Consider the following 20,271-nt stretch of genomic DNA (forward strand, 5'->3'; position numbering starts at 1 on the left):
GCGTCTGTGGTTGATCAAGTTAAGTCCACAGTCGAATAAGACCTGTTTGGTTGCTCGTTTGATGTCATGTTAGAAACTGTGACCTCATGGAACTTAAGATCTCGTGCACGATGAAGACAAACTTAACGAGGAACTGCCTCACAGTTGTTTCCCTCCTGCAGCCGCCGATGGCGAAGAATAACAGCAGCACACTGCAGATTATTATGACGTCACAGTGAAACTGACCTTTGAGACAGAAAATGTCAAAACTGTTTTAAAAGAATTTTGTCAAAATGATCATATGAATCGTTGTTTAATGGGCGAAAATGTGTTTTGTGAGATCTCGGTGATGTTTAACAACCAAAATCTAATCAGTTCATCCTAAAGTCTGAGTGGATCTGAAGAAAATCCCACGAGACGTTCTCCTGATATTGTCCTCACCAGACTGGAACGGACTGACAGACCATCAGAAAACACAAAACCTCTGGTGAGGAGGCGTAAAAACATGCGGCAGCTTTGTAAAGAAACATGAGACAACAGGAGCTGTTAATGGGACATTTATTTTAAAAAAAAAAGTTGGGAGAATCAAGAAGGCATGAAAGGAAAATTCATGTCATTTACAGTCGAACTCAAAGATACTGTTAAACAGCAACAGTTATACACAACCATTTACACAACCTGTACAAATATTTTTTTCCCGCAAATTTTGCATTTTAAATTCAAAATAACTTAAATAGGTTTCTATGTAAAAGTGCAAATCCTTATGATGTGTGAGCGAGACCATGGCGACATGAAGGGTGCTCTGATGAGTTCACTGACCAATCAGCTGCTCACTTGTAAGGCATCACAAGCACATTTACTGACTCCACTGTCACATATACAACGCGTTTAATGTACAACACCTGCAGGATCCCCCTCGTGTCGTTCTGATGCCTTACAAACGAGTCTCAACGTTCTCCATCGAGCACATCCAGCCCTGAATAAAACCACTAAAAACGTTTCAGCTCAGTGTTCGTAGTGTTCTGGGGTGAAGGGTCACAGAGTCAGCATGACAACAAAGAACTGTTTCCTGTGTAGTGTTATAGGTTAGCATTAAAATCACAGTTACCAGAGGCCTTTCTGTACACGGCGGGGCAGTAGTAGTCCACAGGTTTCAGGCTTTGACAGAGAGACAGTGTGTGTGTGTGTGTGTGTGTGTGTGTGTGTGTGTGTGTGTGTGTGTGTGTGTGTGTGTGTGTGTGGAGGTGAGGGGTCGGTGATTCTGCACAGTCACAAGGCATGAGGCGACAACGAGTGTTAGATAGATCAAAGTCTCTACAAGCATCCTCCTGATTGGTGAAGAGGAGGGGGAGGAGGAACTAACCCACGCACGCTATTGGGCCTCACATGCTTCTGTATTAACATGCAGCCGATGCAAAAAACGAAAAACAAAAAAACGAAGTGTGTCATCACGACGAGTAGGAGAGGATTATACAGCATATCTGCTCATGAAGCACTGGTCACCATGGGTTCTACTGGACTGCAGACTGGAAATGTGTTCGGTAAATAAGAGGTGTTCAGGCATTTGTAATACAAAGGAGGAACAAAACGAGCATCCAGTCTTTGTGTGTGTGTGTGTGTGTGTGTCTGTGAGTGTGTGTGATAAAGTAACTAGGACTTCTGCTCAGCTCCTGCAGCAGCCTGGGCCGCACTCTCCGGTTTAAGGATCTGGTAGGTGATGAGGTACTCGGGGTAGGCCTGAAGGAAAACAAAGACAAATCCATGTTCAAGTTTATGATCACGTTGTGTCCAACAACAGCAAACCGGCGGTTTGTTTGTACGTATTCTTGATGGTGTTTTAGAGTTTGTCATGTCCTGTAAAACAATATAAATATGTTGATGACTCGGAGTGTCACGATTTTGATTCCAGATCACAAATGGATCAAAATGAGCTTCAATTTTATCATCGAAAACAAAAACAGGATCAGAGATTCTCCCGATTTTGTTTTACCATTCCCGCCCACTGTCCGTGGAACGAAAACATCAAACCAAACAACACTTCAAGTGCTATTGGTTCCTGTAAACGTCTGTTCATATCTGTGACAAGTCCCGCCCCAGCTGCCTGTTTTCAAAGGAGTCTATGCTGCAGCAGATTAAACTCCACCGGCTGTTTGACGGGAACTTTAATGTGATAAAATAATGTCTCAGCTGAAACAGGATGTAGAGAAACAAACACTTTGTTTACCTGCTCTCCTCTGTAGATGACGTACTCGGCGTAGGCCAGGCCGTTAACGCTTGGCCGCCCGATCACTGAGTGGTGTCCCGGGGGGGCGTGGGCCATCTTCATGGCACTGAACTGTAGGAAGGACTTCCCCAGAGTGACTCGACAGAACAGCATCTGTCTGAGAGTCCAGATGAGGAGAAACAGTCAGACATACGTGTCTAATCCCAGAATATTTCATCTAAAACCTTCATTTTGATAAAGAACAGGACCAGGACATATTTTAGTGTTGTGGTTTACTCTGAAAGGGTCAGGTTACCTGTGGCACAGGTAGCAGGACCGGTCTTTGTGCGTCGGGCAGCCCGTCCCTCCACCGATGCCGTACACGTACTGATTGCTCTTTGATGAGTTCTCTGCGAAGTAGATCCCGGCTCCAAACATCCCTCCTATGTAGGCGTGGCGCTCGTCGAAGCCTTTGTGGATGATGGCGTTGATGAACGGAGAACCTGAAGGAGCAGGATGACATCACGTACAGGGACAGACAGGAAGTGACTTACTTTATTAGAAACCTTCAGTCAGTGATGGTTAGTGTCCACACGCTTCATCTCTGCGTTTCAGCTTTTTGTACAGACGTGAACAGAGTTTTAGGTAGCTGAAAATTGAGCTTTTAGAAAACTCCCTTCAGGGTGGAGATATTCAGAAACTGTTTTAGGTTTTGTTTTTGTGAACAATGCTACACACACACACACGTTGTGTTTGTAGCATTACTGTCAGACGTGAACTCAGATTACCGTGGAACAACATCCGCTCGTTGTGATGGTTGTGGTTCTCATCTGCGATCTCCTTCTGCCGGTGGGTGTAACGCTCCCTCAGCTTCTTATTCACCACCTTCTGAATCTGTGGACGAACATCACGTCGGGTCAGATCGCTGTCATCACATTACATTGATACAAAAATAGCTGCTCACAAGAACAAACAGAACAAGCAGAGAGACTCGTGGTTCGGACCTTGATGATGTTGTATCTGCTGAACACTCCGCCTGCGTTGCCTCCGTCTCTGTGCTCTCTGATGGTGCTCTGCATCTGAGGGGGAAACAACCAGAACACCAGCATTTATTATCAGGCAAAGCTTTGCTGCTGCTTCTCAGTTTATCACCCCTTTCATGCACAGCGCAGACAGGCTCCTGGAAGCCATTTTGAGCCGTTAGTAAACCACCACTGACTACAAGCCCAGCTGATGATAATCTTTGAGTCTCTTTGTCATTTTGAGATGCAGCATCATAAATTAAAAAATGGCAGAGAGAGGAGGAGATGCACCAAGTTCCTCTGAAGTAACTGTTAAATCCTCTTATTCTCAATAACATGTCAAAAACACTTTTATCAAGATTTAAAAAAACATTTCTCTGTGACTGAAAATCCAGCGGACGCTGTGTGAAGTCAAACAGAGAGTGAAGCTGACCCACCTCCTCCTCCACTGACTGGTACTCCTTGTCGTCTGGAGCCAGGTCGATCAGGATGGTGCCCTGGTTGGCACAATGGAATGTCAGGTACGGGTTCGCACCTGGGAAACAAAATACAGTTACTCAGAGCATCAGGTGATAACTGAACACAGCCTGACACTGTCTGTCCTGACTTTGGGAAAATTAAACGAGTTGTATTTTTAAGTCGTTTATACGTGTTACAGTTGGGCAGTAATATTGCTATCCCTCCTGACCGGCCGGCTGCTGCTGCTGCTCTTGGATTGTACCAGTACTATAGTAGTGTCTCTGGACTGGAGAGAGCGAACATACTGGATGTTTGGAGGCTTAACGGCATCAAACATTGGATACCAACCAGCCCTAGCATGTGTTGGGTTTGAAACTGAATTGACTCCTTGTGGGATCTAAAAAAATAACCCACCATTCCTCCGTGATGCTTAACAGAAAAGTAAAAGATGCACGTTTACCTTGCTGGCCGCCCAGCAGCCTCTCTACACCTTTGATTAGCTTGTGTCGGTGGCCGTAAGCGTTAATTCCAATCTCCTTCAGCTCCTCGTGACCCATGTCGGCCAGAACATCCAGAGTGATCTGGACGAAGGAAATGATGAGACATTAATACCACCACAACCTGGAGTCTGACACAGTGATTTATTATACCAACTTATACTAACTGAGAGAAATTGTGACACTTCTAATAAACACAAGCAACACGAATGTTTCTGCCGGCTGCATTTGATAATCTTCACTGGACTGTTTGTCTGAACGTTTAAACTTCAGGTACATGAGGAGTTCTTGAGGTATCTGACCTGCTCCCTCTCAAAGATGTCCCTCAGGTGCTCCAGGCCCAAACTCTTCAGGAACTGACTGATATTCATGTCCAGCATCGCCACTGTGAAAAACAATTCATCGGGTCAAACAGGGTTCAGTGTCAGCAGCTCTGTAACCGACCAGTACTCAGTATGATTAAACTCACTCTCTCCTTCCTTGCGGTCGGTGCCTGTGGCTCCATCTGCCACCCCGGATGACCCGGCAGCAGCGGCAGCAGCCAGCTCAGTGAGCGGGCCGGCCAGGTTGTCTATGCTGCTGGCGGCCGACAGACAGGACGGTGTGGAGGCGGGGGAGATCACCGAGGCGCTGACCACCGTAGCCTGAGGCTTAAAGCAGCTGGGCAGGGCGTCTGGAGGCATGGCGTCCATCAGCAGGGCCCGGATATCATCAGCCTGCAGGGACGGAAAGAAAACGTTCCAGTTGATTTATTTACTGTAGAGTGATCAGTTTGTCAGTGAACAAGAGAATAGAAGTAGCAGTGTGACGCTCGTGTAGCTACAGAAGTACTGAATATAAACCAGGAGCTGTTACCGTGGCCAGGTCCAGGGCAGTCTGGCCCTCCTGGTTCTTCATGGTGGGGTCGGCTCCATGAGCCAGCAGCAGCGCACAGAGCTGCGTCCGTCCCTTCTGGGCCGCCTCGTGGAGCGGCGTGAAGGCCCATTTGTCTGTGGCGTTCACACACGTGTTGTACTTAATCAGCAGGGCTGCGATGTCCACGTGCTGTGAGGAAGAGGCATCAGAGAGGAGGTCAGTGTGGAGGACACGTCAAACAACACAGAAACAATTCAGGACCACCAACACAACAACACAAGCTTTACACGCCCACAGGATCTGTATTTGATGTGTTTGTGTTCATGTTGTTGACACTGACCCCGTACGAAGCAGCATTGTGAAGAGGGATGAGGCCTCCTTTGTCCTGGGCGTTGACATCAGCCCCGTGCTCCAGCAGATACTCTGCCACCTCCAGGTTGTTGTATCCAGCTGAGGAGAACAAACATGTGAGTGAGGTGCAGCACGTGAAATACTCTTAACATCTATTAAACACAGCCAGACTAAATAAAGAGGACAAAGATCCTCGTGTGCAAAAAACCGTCAGGATGAGAATTTGTGATCCTGATGGATTTTTGCTTCCTGGCAGTGTGTGTAGCAGCACGCAGCTCATCCTGATCACCTGCGAGGTGGAGGGGTGTGGAGTTGCGTCCCTGTGTGTCTCTGCAGTTGATGTTCTCTGGCGAGCACAGTTTCTGGACTCGGGCCAGGCAGCCCTTCTTGGCGGCGTCCAGCAGGGCGGCGTCCCCCCTCAGCAGGTCCTGGATGTCCGTGTCTCCGTCTTTGACCATGTCCAGCGGCATGTTGCCGTCACGGTTCTTCTTGGAAGGGTCGGCTCCGTGCTGAAAGGAAGAGTTTTTCATTGGACTATTTTATAAACATGTTTGGTTTATGTGAGACTGAGCGGCTCCTGATCAGATCTCACTTCCTGCTCTATATGCAAATTAACACGTCCATCACTGGAACAAACACATCAGCTGCTGACAGGTTAACAGAGCCAAACATGTTATAGTAATGTGGTCACACGTGGCCCAGATCCTCAGTTTGTCTTTGTGCATTCAATCCTGAACTGTCCACCTCTGATCGGATCACTCAGGACAGATGTTGAAACCTGGTCTGAAGTCTCTAACTCTTCTTTTTGCCCTTATGATCATCATTGTAACAATAACTAACACAGGACACAAATGAATGTAATAATGGATCCTCACTTTGAGTAGCAGTTTGCAGATCTCATATTTGCCCTTGGCTGCAGCCTCGTGCAGCGGCGTGAACTTCCACAGGTCGGCCACGTTCACTGAAGCTCCGTGTCTGACCAGCAGCTCAGCCACCTCGTAGTGACCGTAGGAGCATGCGTTGTGGAGAGGAACCAGACCGCTGGAGGAGCAAAATCACATGTTAAACTCTTCATACCAGAAGGAGGATGTGATGATTTGTATTTGTTAAATATTAAACATGCAGGACATTTCTGGGTAAGATGGCAGTAAAAGAACCGACCCCTTGTCTTTAGCGTGGACGTCCGCTCCGTGGTGTAGCAGGTATTCAACGACAGCCACTCGGTTGTAACCAGCTGCAAAGTGGAGAGGAGTGGAGTGGCGGCCCTCCAGATCGCGGCAGTTTACATTCTGGGGGGTGCAGAGTTGCTGCCGTGTAAAGAGACAAGATGATGATTAGCAACTTGACGGTGTGCTGTGATACAGTCCCTCCAGGAATTAACGATCCCTGTGAATTCTGAAATGTTTTACATAAATTTGGGGAAGATCAGACAACGTGCACTCAAGTTACAACAAAGTCCTGTTTCATAGCAAAAAAGGCGTTGAACCAGCAACAGTGTCCAATGAAAACTCTGCCTCACTTCACAGATCGACTTCAAGACTAAAGTCTGGACTTTATACTTGTATTTACCAAATTTCATACATGTAACTGTTTAAAATATTTACTTTCTCAGACCGATGCCAAAGATTTTCTCCACAAAAACACAGATTCTGAGCATCTTCAGTCCTTCAAAAGTGTGAGTCGTTTCCATAAATAATAATAATAAAAATAATCAGAGCAATTTCAATAGAGTCCAAGCACTAAAAAAAGATGCAGTGTCCAAAACCCAAAGTGCATCCACTGCTGGTACAAACACTACAGTGAACTCACCTGCACTGTGTCCAGATCGCCTGCTTTGGCCGCCTCCAGAAACCTGTAGTCCACGTCAGAGTTACGTGTGGGAACGTTTTCTGGGGAAAAAAAGGAAGAAAGAAATTCAAAACAAAGCAAAACGATCAAAGCTGGAGTCTGTCTGGCGTTTCATTCATTCATCTGAGCAATGAAAGTCTCCTGGGAGATATACACCAGGAGTCTGCAGCTTTAAGACACATACATTTTATGTTTTTAAGACCTTTTCAAAGCAGTTTTAATCAAATCTCACTCTCATTTTTTTAAATAAAGCAAACAGTCTTAAACAGTCAGAAGTGCGTCGGCTGTGATTACCGTTGAGAATCTGCTGCACGGCCTCGTTGCCCATCTGAGCTGCGGTGAAGCCCTGCAGGGACACGATGGACGGGTCGGCACCGTAGCTCAGCAGCAGCTTGCAGGTCTGGATGTGACCGGCCAGCGCAGCTCTGTGCAGAGCCGTCTGTCCGAGCGTGTCCACAGCGTTTACCTGGAGTCAGAGGAGCTGCCGTTAACACAAACCTCACAGGCTACACAACAACAAGAAGAAGAGACGTGTACGAACAAAACACAACAACAGACCTTTGCTCCATGTTTCTGCAGCACCTCCAGGATGTCGTTGTGAGCTCTCTCAGCAGCAACGTGCAGCGGAGTCATGAAGCTACAAGACACAACGGACAGGAAGTTACGACCTGTGGATACTGTCTGTGTTGTTTTTATTTTCTTCTTCACACACAGTGAACTCTCTCATCTCAGTCGTCTAAGCTTGTGATTTGCACAGATTTTTAGGGGACTTGTTGGTAGCTAATATCTCACCTTGATATTAGTGCTGTTAAATCAGTAAAATGTGAAAACTAAATGTTGTGGACTCACTCTTTATTCTTCTCATTGATGTTGGCACCTTTACGCAGCAGCAGCTCGGTCACCTGCTTCCTCTTGGGGTGCGGGGAGGCGACGGCACAGTGCTGAAATACAAATACACTGGATCAGTGCGCTGGAATTAGTCAATCACACAGCCAGTCGTTGTTAATCAGACAGAACTTTCACTTTTAATTCACCAGGTGAGGTTTGTCATTGATATTATTTCCTCTATTAGATGTTTGGTTTATAACATTTCAGAAAATGTCCAAAATGACGTCCTCAAATGTCTTGTTTTGTTCACAACCCAAAGATTTTCAGTTTTTCAGTCACAGAGGAGCAAAGAAACCAGAAAATATTCACATACAAGAAGCTGGAATCAGAGAATTTAGACTTTTGTACTTGTACTGTATAAAAAACCCTCAAACTGAGTAATCGATCATCAAAATAGTTGACGTTTAATTTAGTAGTTTTTAGAGAACATGATGGTGGGTTGACTCATAATCAGGAGAGAAAAAACATTGATCCAAAAGATTTCTTAATGAAGAAACAGGAGTAAAGATTTTTTTGATAGTTTCGTTTGCACTTTCTCTCAATGTCTCTGACAACTATCATTCTGCATCTCTGGCCACAAAACGATCTCCCGCGGTCATTTTTAACGGGTTAACTGTAAAATATTTTGCCTACATTATGTTTTTGTGTTTTTAACAAATGTTTGTAAACCACATTTGAGAGATCGTTGCATGAAAATGTGCGTTTATGTATACAATATGTGTGTATCAGTTTCGGTCCATTGGGACGCAAAGAACAGGAGCTCAATCAGCACAGCAGTCGATTTAATCTCCATTAGTGTTTGTTCCTCACCAGCGCCGTCTCGTTGGTCTGAGGATGTTTGAAGCTGATGATCTCCAGAGCCAGAGTCTTCTTCACTTTGGCCATGTCTGCCTCCCGAGCCGCCTGCAGCAGTGAGTGACCTTTGAACTCGTCTACAAAACAAAGAGAAGGAAACGGAAAATGTGTTCAATGGTCTGACTCTTTAACTGCAGCTTGAGTGATGTCATGCTTCTTATTTTAGGAAAGAAAAGGCTTTAGCTGGTTCGTGCACTGAGCCTGTAGTGGGCATGTTTTCTGTGTACGAGTAGGTTTCCACTCATCGTTGTGTGTTAGTGTCTGCGTGTGCTGTGTGAGAGCTCACAGGTGAGTCTTTCTTTGAGCTCGGGGGTGGGGGCCATGTCCACGGCGCTCTTGCTGTGACAGTTGAGCAGGGTCGGGTCGGCGCCGTGGCTCAGCAGCAGGGAACACACCTCCACTCGGTTCTTGGACGCCGCCTCGTGGAGAGGAGTGAACTGCCACAAGTCCATCGCATTCACACAGGCTCCGTGCTGCAGAGAGACGACAGCAGATATTAAAGAGCGGCTGAAAATACTTTTCCATCCTGCAGGATCATCACAGAATAGCTGCCAACAATGTTTCAGCGACAAACATGTTTCACCATGACGGGCTGGGTTTTCACCAGAAGTAACTGAACATGACTCTTAAAATAGCTGAAGGTGAACAGTGATCAGTAAAACTGGACTCCCTAAACACTGTGTACTTCGCCCAGATGGTTGTGGTTTTGCAAGTCGAGCAGTCGACGCTTCAGCGATCTCTGTGAGAAAGTCGTTTTTCAATATTTCAGCATTCAACATCATCTATGTACACGGAAGCTGATATTCTGCCTTGTCAGACCGTTTGTGTGGTTTAATGAGAAGTTTCCTGCAGGGAAACCTTTTGGGAAGGTCGGTCTTCAGGTGATATAGTGTAAAAATACTCAGTATCACATTACTCTGATGAAGTGGCCGAGTGGACGGTGCTAACGTCATTTGTGTGGGTGAAATTCTAACCCAAAGTGTAGAAAAGAGACTCAACAATCAACAGCCTGTCTCCAGAATCACCTTCTCTAACTGTAATCACTGCATGAAGTGAATCTGCTCTGTGGTCTTACTTTAAGCAGAAGTTCGGTGACCTCGAAGTGACCGTAGGAGCAGGCGTTGTGAAGAGGAACCAGGCCGCTGCAGAAACAAGACTCTCAGGTTAATGTCACAAGTTATGGATGAAGACAGGTCAGTGTTCGTGGTCTTTTCTGAAAAAGTCTCACCCTTTGTCCTTGGCGTGAACGTCGGCTCCGTGCTGGAGGAGGAGCTGCACGATGCGGACTCGGTTGTAGCCGGCAGCCAGGTGGAGGGGCGTCGACTGTAAGAGAGGAGAGCCTGTTAGCAGACAGACGGCTGGATGGTTTAGTGTGAACTGCCTCCGATGGCCACGCGAGCAAGCGGCTGATTAGGGCCAGAAGCAGTGTGCTACGGCAGGCTAGGCTCTGTGAGTTGCAGATGAATGGCAGATATGATGATGATGCAAAGTCAATAAGAGTTTGTGGGCAAATCCAGCGACAAAATTCATTTTCTGTCCATGTTGTGTCTGTCTGACCTGAGCGAGTGACAACAAGCAACCTCATTACTCATCTAGCTCCACTTCCTCCTGACAAGGTCAGCAAAATAAAAGATTCCTCTCCGTCTAAGGAGTTTAAAATTAAGTTTAATGTGGTTAGATGACAAGAAAGAATCACTAGTGCAACTGTTAGACTGTTAAACTGAAAGTAGCTGGGAGGGGATTACGGTTGGGCGATGACAGCTGGTTACCTCAGTTGTTTTTGTGAAGAGTAAAGTGCGTTCAGGTCATTTAGAAGAAGTGTAACGATTCTGAAACCAGAACTTAAACCAGGACACAGAAGGTCTCGAGTAGCTTCCAGAAAACTCTGACTGTCAGTCCGCGGTTATCAGCTTCCTTCTTCTGTCAAGTGACTGCTCTCCATCTGGTGCATTCAGGGTTGCTTGGAATTTACATTTTGAGCTGCATTAGCGAGAGCCGTATGAAAACGGTGGTTAAACGCTGAGTTTTGCACATCCTCAGTCTTCTGGTTTACTTTAATGAAAGACGAACTCAGTTGATCATCAGCTGTAGTCGTTGCGACAACAATCTGCCTTCGTCGCTGCTGCTAGTTTTCTGATCCCTTATACCCGCCCCCACTAACAAAAATGAGCTGACGGGATTTTCACACCACCGACAGCCGCCGACCTGCAGGAGGATTCCCCCAGAAAGCAAAGCGTTTTTTAAAGCTGCTGCTTTTTCTTTTCCTGCACTAACTTGCAAATCTCTATATGTAAAATAAAGCTGGGGGAAAAAATATGGCTCATAGTTTGGTGGAAATGTCCAATTTTTCTTCTGGATGTCCTTCTATGAGGCTGGTGCCGTGTTGTTCAGCTTCTGGCACTCAGACATAAATATTATGAGCTCCTCCATGTTTGTGTCTAACCCGTCTTCTTCTATTCGCTTGACTTACACCAAAATCTGTGCGTATTCACGTTGGCTGCAACCTTTTCTTAGTCCAACCGCCACGGTCAAAACCACTTCCCCTGTGTGAAAAGCCCTTGAAGCTGTTTTCAGAATCGTTACACTCCTGATATTTAACCAAAGAGAAATCAGAATATGGCAAAATGTAGTTCTGTGGTTGTTAATCTTTGAGTTTTGGTTCAGAAATATTAAAACAGCAGTTTGTAGTTTGGGGAAGAAATGTTAATCAGAAGAGAACGATTTGTTTCTGCCTAAACTAAATAAATCTTTGTTTTCAGCACTGAAATGTTCATGTTCTACTTTGTTTATATGTGGCGGACCCTGCCACCTTTCACAGTGTTCTGGGACCTTATTTTCCTCTGAGAACAACTTTTTTATTCACTTATTTAAAACGTTTGTATTATTAGCTCATTAATATTGTAAATATTAAAATTCTGACTTTTAGTTTCTTCTCCAGAACAACACTGAGCTCCTTTACATTATTTATGACTGTTGTATCTTAAAGAAGCTGAACCTGCAGTGAAGAGAGAAACTTGATTCAGTACTGGACTCAGATTTGATAAAATGCTGTCAAAGCCCAACTGTAACAGGATGAAAAGAAGCTTCGATAAGCAGGCTGAGTGTTTGAGAAGCATCTCTGCAAGCTGTTAGCGACTCAAATCAAAAAGGCTTCGCGTCGGCCGAAAGAAACGTTAGTCTGAGCAAAGCTGCAAAATCAACTCCAGTGGCGTTTTTTCTCCATTTAAAAATAAAACATGTAGCTCAGGTCAAGCTTACGATCAAAAGAAAGGACATCGATCATTTCAGTTTCCATGCAGTGATGTTAAAATAAAGCTCAGAAAGCCAACTGTTAGAACTGAAGCCACAGTGATAACAATCAGACAGACGAGAGTCGAGTCATGGAGGCATCATTCAGTGTGGGATGACACGAGCAATCACACGTCATTACAGTGGAGGGTGGCATAGCACTAGTGACAGGTGACAGGTGAAGTCCATTCATTACTGCATACCAACTGATCCAACAGGCCACGTGACACAAAACTCACAGACACATATTTAGGATTCGCTTGACAAAATGCAGAAGGGGCAGGCCGTCAGGCATGCATGAGTGATCATCATCACAAAGAAGAAAATCAATCAATGAATCAAATACAAGCCAGATCAGATACTGACTGAAGAGAGCGAGTGATTGGAAGTTGGAGAAGTGTGGGTGAGTGTGCAAAGGAGAGGACAGACGCCGAAGAAAGCAGGCAGTGGACATTTTGAGCTCCTCTCCAGATCCAAAAAGATGAGTCGTCACCATGACACCAACCCAACACACTCGCTCACGCACACACATGCCACGCACACACACATACACACAGAGGAGCATCAGGGGAGGATACATGAGTGACCCGAACACCCAGGTCCATGATGTGCAATTAACAAGTGACAGCCAGCTTATTGGTCAAATAAAAACGATGGATTAAAAAAGGAGTAAAACAAAAATAAAAGATCACAACAGTGCATCAATCAAGTGGCCGTTATCAAGGTCGACTTACCAGCATTTTTTGGGATGTTGACTGATCGACAAATGTTGCCAGAGTCACACGGAAAACAAAACGAAACAAAAATTATAAAATGACAGTATCTTTTTTTCACAGCAATTCTTTCCTCCCTGCGTTAATCAATGAAACACAAGTCCAAGATATAAATCAGTGTTTGATCCGTCGTTATGGTCTGAGGTTAATGTGACACCAGGCCAGAGAGGGGAAACCACTCGTTTTCTCTGTGGCTGCGTCAAAACGGGTTAATGTCTGCTGCTTGACTCCCAGACCAGATCTAAACTGACATACTGGCTCAGATCATGCAAAGAAGAAGGAGTCACACTGTGGAAGAAAATGTGGTTAGAAAGGGATGAAAAGGTCAAAGCTTATATACCGTTAACGACAAAGGATCTGTATGGCAAAGTGGAGGTGGTGATTACAGTCTGTGAGTTATTAACAAAAATAAGACTAATCTGGTCAGATAAGACAGAAAATACTTCAGTAATAAACAATAAGTTAAACAAACACAGACAAAAACAGTTGGAGTTACACATCAGTGCCTGACATGACGTCAGAATGAACTGAAATAAACAGCACTGATAAATGCGATGTTAGAAAATAAGTGAAGAAACAAAAATATACCGTATCATGATCTAAACTCTGCTTATATTAGAGCCGGGCTACATTTTCTGTTCGGTGAGTAAATCTCTTTTTCTGCGAGCGCTCCGCCTGCTTTGTGCGGCTCTTCAGAAAAGCTCTGGTGACGTCAGCGTGGCTCTTTTTTCTCTTTTTCTAGACCATAATATTCACTGTATATATTATATTTTCACTTCCACTTCCTTTCTTGTTCTCTCACTTCAGCATTTTTAATAATTAGATGCTGAAACTGAAATCATAACAACCTGTTCATTTCTACAAAGTCAGATTTTAAGTGCAAATCTATAAAATAATGCACCAGGTTGGACGGTTTCTTGATTTTACATCATCAGTTCAGTAACAGCCTATCGACACTGAATAATCTGCAAAGTAACGAGTAACTTAATTTATTAAATAACTGTGGAAGAGTGGAAGTATAAAGTAGTAGAAAATGGAAATAATCATGTAAAATATCTCAACGACACTGAGATTTTCATTTTTGCCGCAAACTGTTCCAAATATCTGTTATTGATATAATCAGTATTGCTATCGCCTCGTAAAGGATAGTCAACAATTTCCAATAACAAGGAACAAGTGATGAGACACAAAGAGAAATAAACCTACATAGATTTCAAGATCACAAATAGATTTACTCCAGTATCTTGTTTAAAAAGCGATAACGAGGAAGCAGAGACGATACTGGCGTCGAGACGTCCAGACACGTTGAAGACTGAACTCTAAACTGTAAACAAAACGACTGGTTCGTCTACTTTGGTTCAAGAAGACGAACACATGAATCTAACCCGACGACATCAACAACAGAAGTGTCAAATTAATGTGGTTAGTGGTGTGAAAGACGAACTGTTACGACTGAAGCAAACAGATGTCAAGATGATCTGATGAGAGAAAGAAGAACATCTACAGTGTTTATGTTTCACAGTTTTTGTCACCCAGGTGAATAAATCCTCTTTTTACATCTGCAGCATCAATAAACAGCCACAAACAGACTGGAGTGCTTCTTCTTCTACTCAAACTGACTCAGAAACCTTCCTGTCATTTTTATCAAGAACTTAAATAAACTAAAAAAGAACATTTTTCAACCCTGCACATCGTGTTGCATCAAATGTGTCCTGACAGATGTCCGTCAGGTGTCATGTGGTGTTTGACTCGTGGCTCATTTACCTTTCGACCGTCGCTGGCATGGCAGTTGACGTTTAATGGAGTCAGCAGTGCCATCAGCTTTTCTTCGTTTCCACTCCTGTAATAACACGCATGAAAAGACTGATGTCATCAAGTATTCAACATCTTAAATCACTTCATCCTGGGATTCTTTAATCTACGTGTCTTTCCACAGGCTTTCAGGGACGAGAAACTAAAGTACTACTTTCTGGGCTTTGAAAATAACGTTCAGATTGAAGAATTGTACATTTACTTCTCCTGGATTTTAATGTTTTTTACCTTTCATTACATGAATTTAAGAAGTTAAGGTTCCGGTTTAGAAGCCCGAACAGAATAAAAATACTTAATATAAACACCTCAATCAGAATAAAGAGGCTCAAACCGAACACAATCTCGCTGGGTTTGCCTCGATCACACAAGCGCCAAAGAGATAAAATATCCGGCTCGGTAGAGGAATGCATGGCGTTACATCACTTCTGCGTATGTCACACAGCCGTTCTGATTAAATTTGTTGTTGCATGTTAACATCAGAGCCCATTAATCCCATCACAGGTAAACAGTTCACTCCAAATCTCTGACTGAATGAAGAAATATTGTCCATGTAAACACAGACAGTGACATCACATGTAAACACAAAGAGCAGACAGCTGCACAGTTTGTCACAGTGTGATGAGCGTCACACTGACACTCACCTGGCTGCTTCCAGAAGTTCATCCTTCTTGTATTCACCTGGATGAAAACAAACATTCAGATTAGAGCCGGACATCACAAACACTTTGAACACATTCTCACAACATGTGAGTGAACTGCTTGTGGTATGAAAGCTATCGCCGCCCATGTGTGTGTTGTGAGTGAGTCCACTGTGGTTTGTGTAGCATCCTGTGTTTGTGATAAACCTGCTGTGTTACTGGAACACGTCTGGTCCCATGTCGGGATTAGGATTGTTCCTGATGTCCTGTTTTAATGTTTTTAAACCCTGTTGTTGTTGTTGTTGTTGTTCAGTGATTACGTGTTGTCTTGTGTTGTGTTATTTATAATGTAATGTTTATTTTCTAATCAGAGATGTTGTCTGTCTCCTGCACCGGCACCACAGATATCAATTATCTTAAAGTTAACTCTGAGGAATTATCATGGTTTCATGAATATGATGCATTAATGTGTTTCACTAAACTGCAGATGTATAAAATCTATTAGTGTTTTAATTAGAGGTTTAATTGTATTTTGTCCGAGCAACATTTCTTTGTTGGCTTTTGTTTTTAACAGCTGCTGCACTTTGAAAACAGAAACAACAGAGTACAGAATAATAAATCTAAATAAAAACAGGTCAGGTCAAAGTGCAGATTTCGTAAAAGGTAAAAGAAAATTCGAGGTGTTGGACCTTTTTTCCTCAAGTTTAGCAGAGCGGATATCCGTCTTCTTGAACAATGTCCTGGTCTGTCTTTGTGTATCCAAAATACTCCCAAACCAACAACTGAGGGCATTTTTTGGTGGACACAAGCTTCAGTGTTTAGCTAATGTCGCCTCCTCAAATACAAATGAGGGGAGCTGCTCTGAAGACGGCATCAGTAACTTTGCTTACTTGAACTTTTTGCTGCTCTGCATTTCAAGCGGCACCAGGCTTTTTCCTTCTGTATTTGTTTAATTTCCTCACTGTTCAGCTGTTGTTCACAGAAATATAATGCACCATAATGTCTCTTTATTGAGAGCAAAGACAGCGCTACACTCAGTGTGACATTTTAAACCGCTGTACAATGTGAACGTTTGATGTAATGTGATACAATGATGTCAGGACAGGATTGTGTGTTTCTTCTTGTGTGAATGCCGTCTGACCGTTACACTTTCATGACTTGATGACTATCTGCAAACTGAAGCTTCATTCAGTCTGTTCACATGTTTTTTTGCTGTAAAAATGCAGGTTAAATCTAAAATGTAACTGAGAGGGACTGACCAGTGAGGACAGCTTTGGCTGAAGGGTCAGCGAGATCCAGAGCAGATTTGCCGTCAGTGTTGCGGATGTTTGGATCAGCGCCGTGTTGGAGTAACACTGAACGGGAGGAGAAGATAAAGAGAATACGTTAATATTTGTTCTTAAATCTTTCACATTCCCACCGTGCTGGTCGTACTTATGCACTAACAAATAACTTGGTCACACAACAAAACGGTTGGTAGACGACACCAAACCTGCCAACGGTAGAAAAACAAAACTTTGTGTTGTTTGTTAAATAAAATTCTGATTTTTCATCACTTCTAAAATGTTTTAAAAACCTTTTTCTTCAAGTCAGACGTCTGCATCAACCCGTCAAGCTTTTTAAAGCCCTTAGCATCTATGAGACATGATGCCGGGCTCAGGACCACAGGAGAGTTAAAGTCCTGATCGATTCAGACATCAGCTTGCATTTATGCACTTAAGGAGAAACTTTACTGATCTTATTCTCTCTCTCTCTCTTCCCCTCGAGATCTGACGTGATCTCCAGGGGAAGCAGATGTAAACAAAATGGAGCCTGACGTGGTGCTATAGTTTGAAAAAACAAAAGAGGAGGATTAAACGAGTCTGGATGCAAGATTGTTTGAAGAGATGCAGTCAACATGAGGCATCTGCTCTTCAACAAGAACTGGAAGTGAGATTTTAACAGTTTAAATATCAGTCAACAGTACGATGCTAGCTACGATAGCCTCAGGCTAGGATGTTTACGGTCGCTTGGCAGCACCGTGAGCTGCTCCAGGGCGTCTCTATCGTTAGTTGTTTTGGTCCCAAAAGTGTTCATTATATTTTTACTCTTTAATATCAAACATGTTTGAAATTATCAAGACGGTTCCAGACCAGACTTCTTCTCCGATTGTCAGAAGGGGGAATCTGGGATAAATCATCTCAAACTTTCTGTAGTCTGAGCCTGAGCCCGGTTCCAGACAAAAACAGTCTCGTAAAAACATTCTCAGACTTTCCTGTGCTGGGAAATAATCAACAGGGATCCTTACCGATACAAACATCAATCTTTCCCTTGATGGCAGCCTCGTGTAACGGAGTGTAGTTCCAGTTGTCTCTGGCGTTTGGGTCGGCGCCCTGACACAAGAGGAGGCTGACGACCTCTGCGTGGCCGAAGGAGCAGGCATTGTGCAGGGGGATGAGTCCTCCATCGTCCCTGGCGTGAACATTGGCTCCCGTCTGCAAGAGATGCTCCACCACATCTTTTCTGCCAAAACCTGAAAGGGGATTAAAATGCATTTAAAATGAGCAGCTCCTCGATATGAAGTTAGGAGTGAAGCACATACTCAAACTAGCCTGGCTATACATCTACAACTGCAGCAGAACAATGGGAATTTTTAGGATGAACCCACGTAGTTGTTTTTTCAGATTAAAAGATCGGTATTTAAACTCTGTGATTTTGGGTGCGTGTGTTTTTTCATCAACAGAAACACAAAGTAACTACACAGCCACCAGGATGTAGTTCAAATAACATAACTTCTTCTCCTCCCACCTGTCACAGTCATATGTGAACAACGGCTTTATGCTCAACGTGTCTATGAGAGGGTTGATATTGATGATGGCTCATGTGGAGAAAAATTTGCTAAATGCTCTACCCCTAAAAATCACTACTGAATAACCCTATAGAATAATATATATATTTTTCTGAGCTGAGTAGGACTGCAACTAAAGAATATTTCCATTTCGATTAATCCATCAATTAATCGATTAGTTGTTTGGTCTATAAAACATCATAAAGTGCTTAAAAGGTCAATCAATGTTTCCAAAACATCTTCCCCAAATGTCTTTAGTTCACTGGAGTCAGAGCATCTTTACTTTTTAATCTCTTACAGATGCAGTATGTAGTGTAGGAAAAGTGAATATTTTACAATATTGATAAAGTAAGAATACAAACTCAGAAGTATATATTATTTCCATAACTTACTTAAGGACAATAAGAGGATAAAAAGAAAATAAGGTCCCAGAACACTGTTTGAAGCTAGAGAGGTGGCAGGGTCCGCCACATATAAACAAAGTAAAATAGTATAAGTTGTGTTGTCCTTTAAGGTCAGTTTGTTTATTCAGTCATGAAAACAAAGAAAGGTAAAGACTTTCTGATTTAAAATGTCTTCCCCAAAACTGAATAAACAAACTGACCTTAACAGGACAACACAACTTATACTGATTGACTTTGTTTATATGTGGCGGACCCTGCCACCTTTCTTTCGGAGTTTGTATTATTACCCAATTAATATTGTAAATAGTAAAATTCTGAGTTTGAATTTCTTCTCCAAAACTACAGATCGCTCCTTTAATTCTCGTCTCCTTGCTCCTTCTTGTTTTGTATTTAGACTCAAGCCAATTAAATGTCAGATGTCACGAAAACAATTAAAATGTCATTATTATGAAGTCATACATACATGTGTATTTCTGCGTTTGTATTATTGCCTCATTAATATTGTTTATATTTACATTTCTCATTTCTTCTCCAAAAACAACATATTGCTCCTTTAAGACTGTTAGCCTAGCCTAGCCTAGCCTAGCTGCGTCGGAGGCCGTTTTGTGCTACCTGGCTAAACGCTATGTTATCGGGAGTTACGTCCTGTAAATATCGCCGATATGTCAGTTTAATATTTAAAATAAACTAGCTGGTTGGCTCTACTGGCTTATTAAACCAGACGTGATGAGCTGTCAGCAGAGTAAACGGTGATAAATCACGTTGGCAGTAAACACGTCGACCCAAACACAACAACAACAGCAGGATGCTAGCTGCCACGGGACGCTAGCTGCCACAGATGCTAGCTGCCACAGGCTGTCACAGGACGCTAGCTGCCACTGGACGCTATCTGCCACAGGACGCTATCTGCCACAGGACGCTAGCTGCCACTGGACGCTAGCTGCCACAGGATGCTATCTGCCACAGGATGCTATCTGCCACGGGAGGCTAGCTGCCACAGATGCTAGCTGCTGTTAGCTCGGCTCGTTACCCGCAGCGAAGTGAAGGGGAGTGGATTTCCGTCCAGCCATGTCCTTCGCGTTTACATTCACCGAGTCCACCAGCCGCTTCACCCTGGACACGTCCCCGTTGCGACAGGCCTCGAACAGCTCCCTGAAGGCCCCGCCGATGCCGCTGCTGCCGTCAGTGGGGCTGGCGGCTCCGGAGCCCGGGCTGGAGACGCTGCTGCTGCCGCCGCCGGAGGCTGTCGTGGTGAAGCTCGCGCTGCTGGCGAGCGCCGGGGCGGGCAGGTCCGGGGAGGCCAGAGGCGCGTCGATCCCGCCGCTGCATTCCCTGTCGCTCTCCGGGGGTCCGACAGCCGCGGTCAGCAGAGCCATCGGCGGAGAGGCCGGAGGAGCGCCCGAAATCGAGCCGTTTCTCGGCGGAGACTGCAAAGTAGTCTGCGGTTGTTGCTGCTGCGAGGAGCGACGAGGCACCGCCATTACAGCAGCTCTCGGCGACAATAAACGCTGCTCCGCCTTTCCGGTGAAAGTGGTCGCGCTTCCTGTCAGCTGTTCCCTGCGAGGGGGGGCG

The 20,271-nt window shown here is 44.3% G+C and overlaps 1 protein-coding gene across 1 annotated transcript; it reads right to left on the reverse strand.

Annotated features, from left to right (window-relative positions):
- Window positions 1-520: 520 nt before the first annotated feature.
- Window positions 521-20,229, reverse strand: LOC140996738 (poly [ADP-ribose] polymerase tankyrase-1). The gene is made up of 28 exons (XM_073467217.1): window positions 19,730-20,229; window positions 17,756-17,980; window positions 16,728-16,823; window positions 15,472-15,508; window positions 14,783-14,858; window positions 12,980-13,000; window positions 10,186-10,280; window positions 10,033-10,099; window positions 9,244-9,430; window positions 8,913-9,034; window positions 8,064-8,155; window positions 7,773-7,851; window positions 7,509-7,680; window positions 7,176-7,255; window positions 6,528-6,673; window positions 6,242-6,407; window positions 5,656-5,875; window positions 5,356-5,465; window positions 5,016-5,204; window positions 4,630-4,876; window positions 4,463-4,545; window positions 4,124-4,244; window positions 3,642-3,739; window positions 3,187-3,261; window positions 2,971-3,076; window positions 2,499-2,685; window positions 2,204-2,360; window positions 521-1,716 (listed from the first exon to the last, which is right to left on the reverse strand). The coding sequence occupies exons 1-28, from the start codon at window positions 20,178-20,180 to the stop codon at window positions 1,630-1,632; spliced, it is 3,792 nt and encodes a 1,263-aa protein (XP_073323318.1). The 5' UTR covers window positions 20,181-20,229; the 3' UTR covers window positions 521-1,629.
- Window positions 20,230-20,271: the final 42 nt, after the last annotated feature.

This window comes from Pagrus major, chromosome 5 (assembly GCF_040436345.1).
Source record: "Pagrus major chromosome 5, Pma_NU_1.0".
In the NCBI taxonomy this organism is placed as follows: domain Eukaryota; kingdom Metazoa; phylum Chordata; class Actinopteri; order Spariformes; family Sparidae; genus Pagrus; species Pagrus major.

Coding starts and splice junctions, on each gene's coding strand:
- LOC140996738 (XM_073467217.1), bottom strand. CDS start 20,180: ATGGCGGTGCCTCGTCGCTCCTCGCAGCAGCAACAACCGCAGACTACT. Junction 16,824..17,755: donor AAAGATTGATGTTTGTATCG/GTAAGGATCCCT, acceptor CCTCCCGTTCAG/TGTTACTCCAACACGGCGCT. Junction 9,431..10,032: donor TCACCGAACTTCTGCTTAAA/GTAAGACCACAG, acceptor GTCTCTCTGCAG/CACGGAGCCTGTGTGAATGC.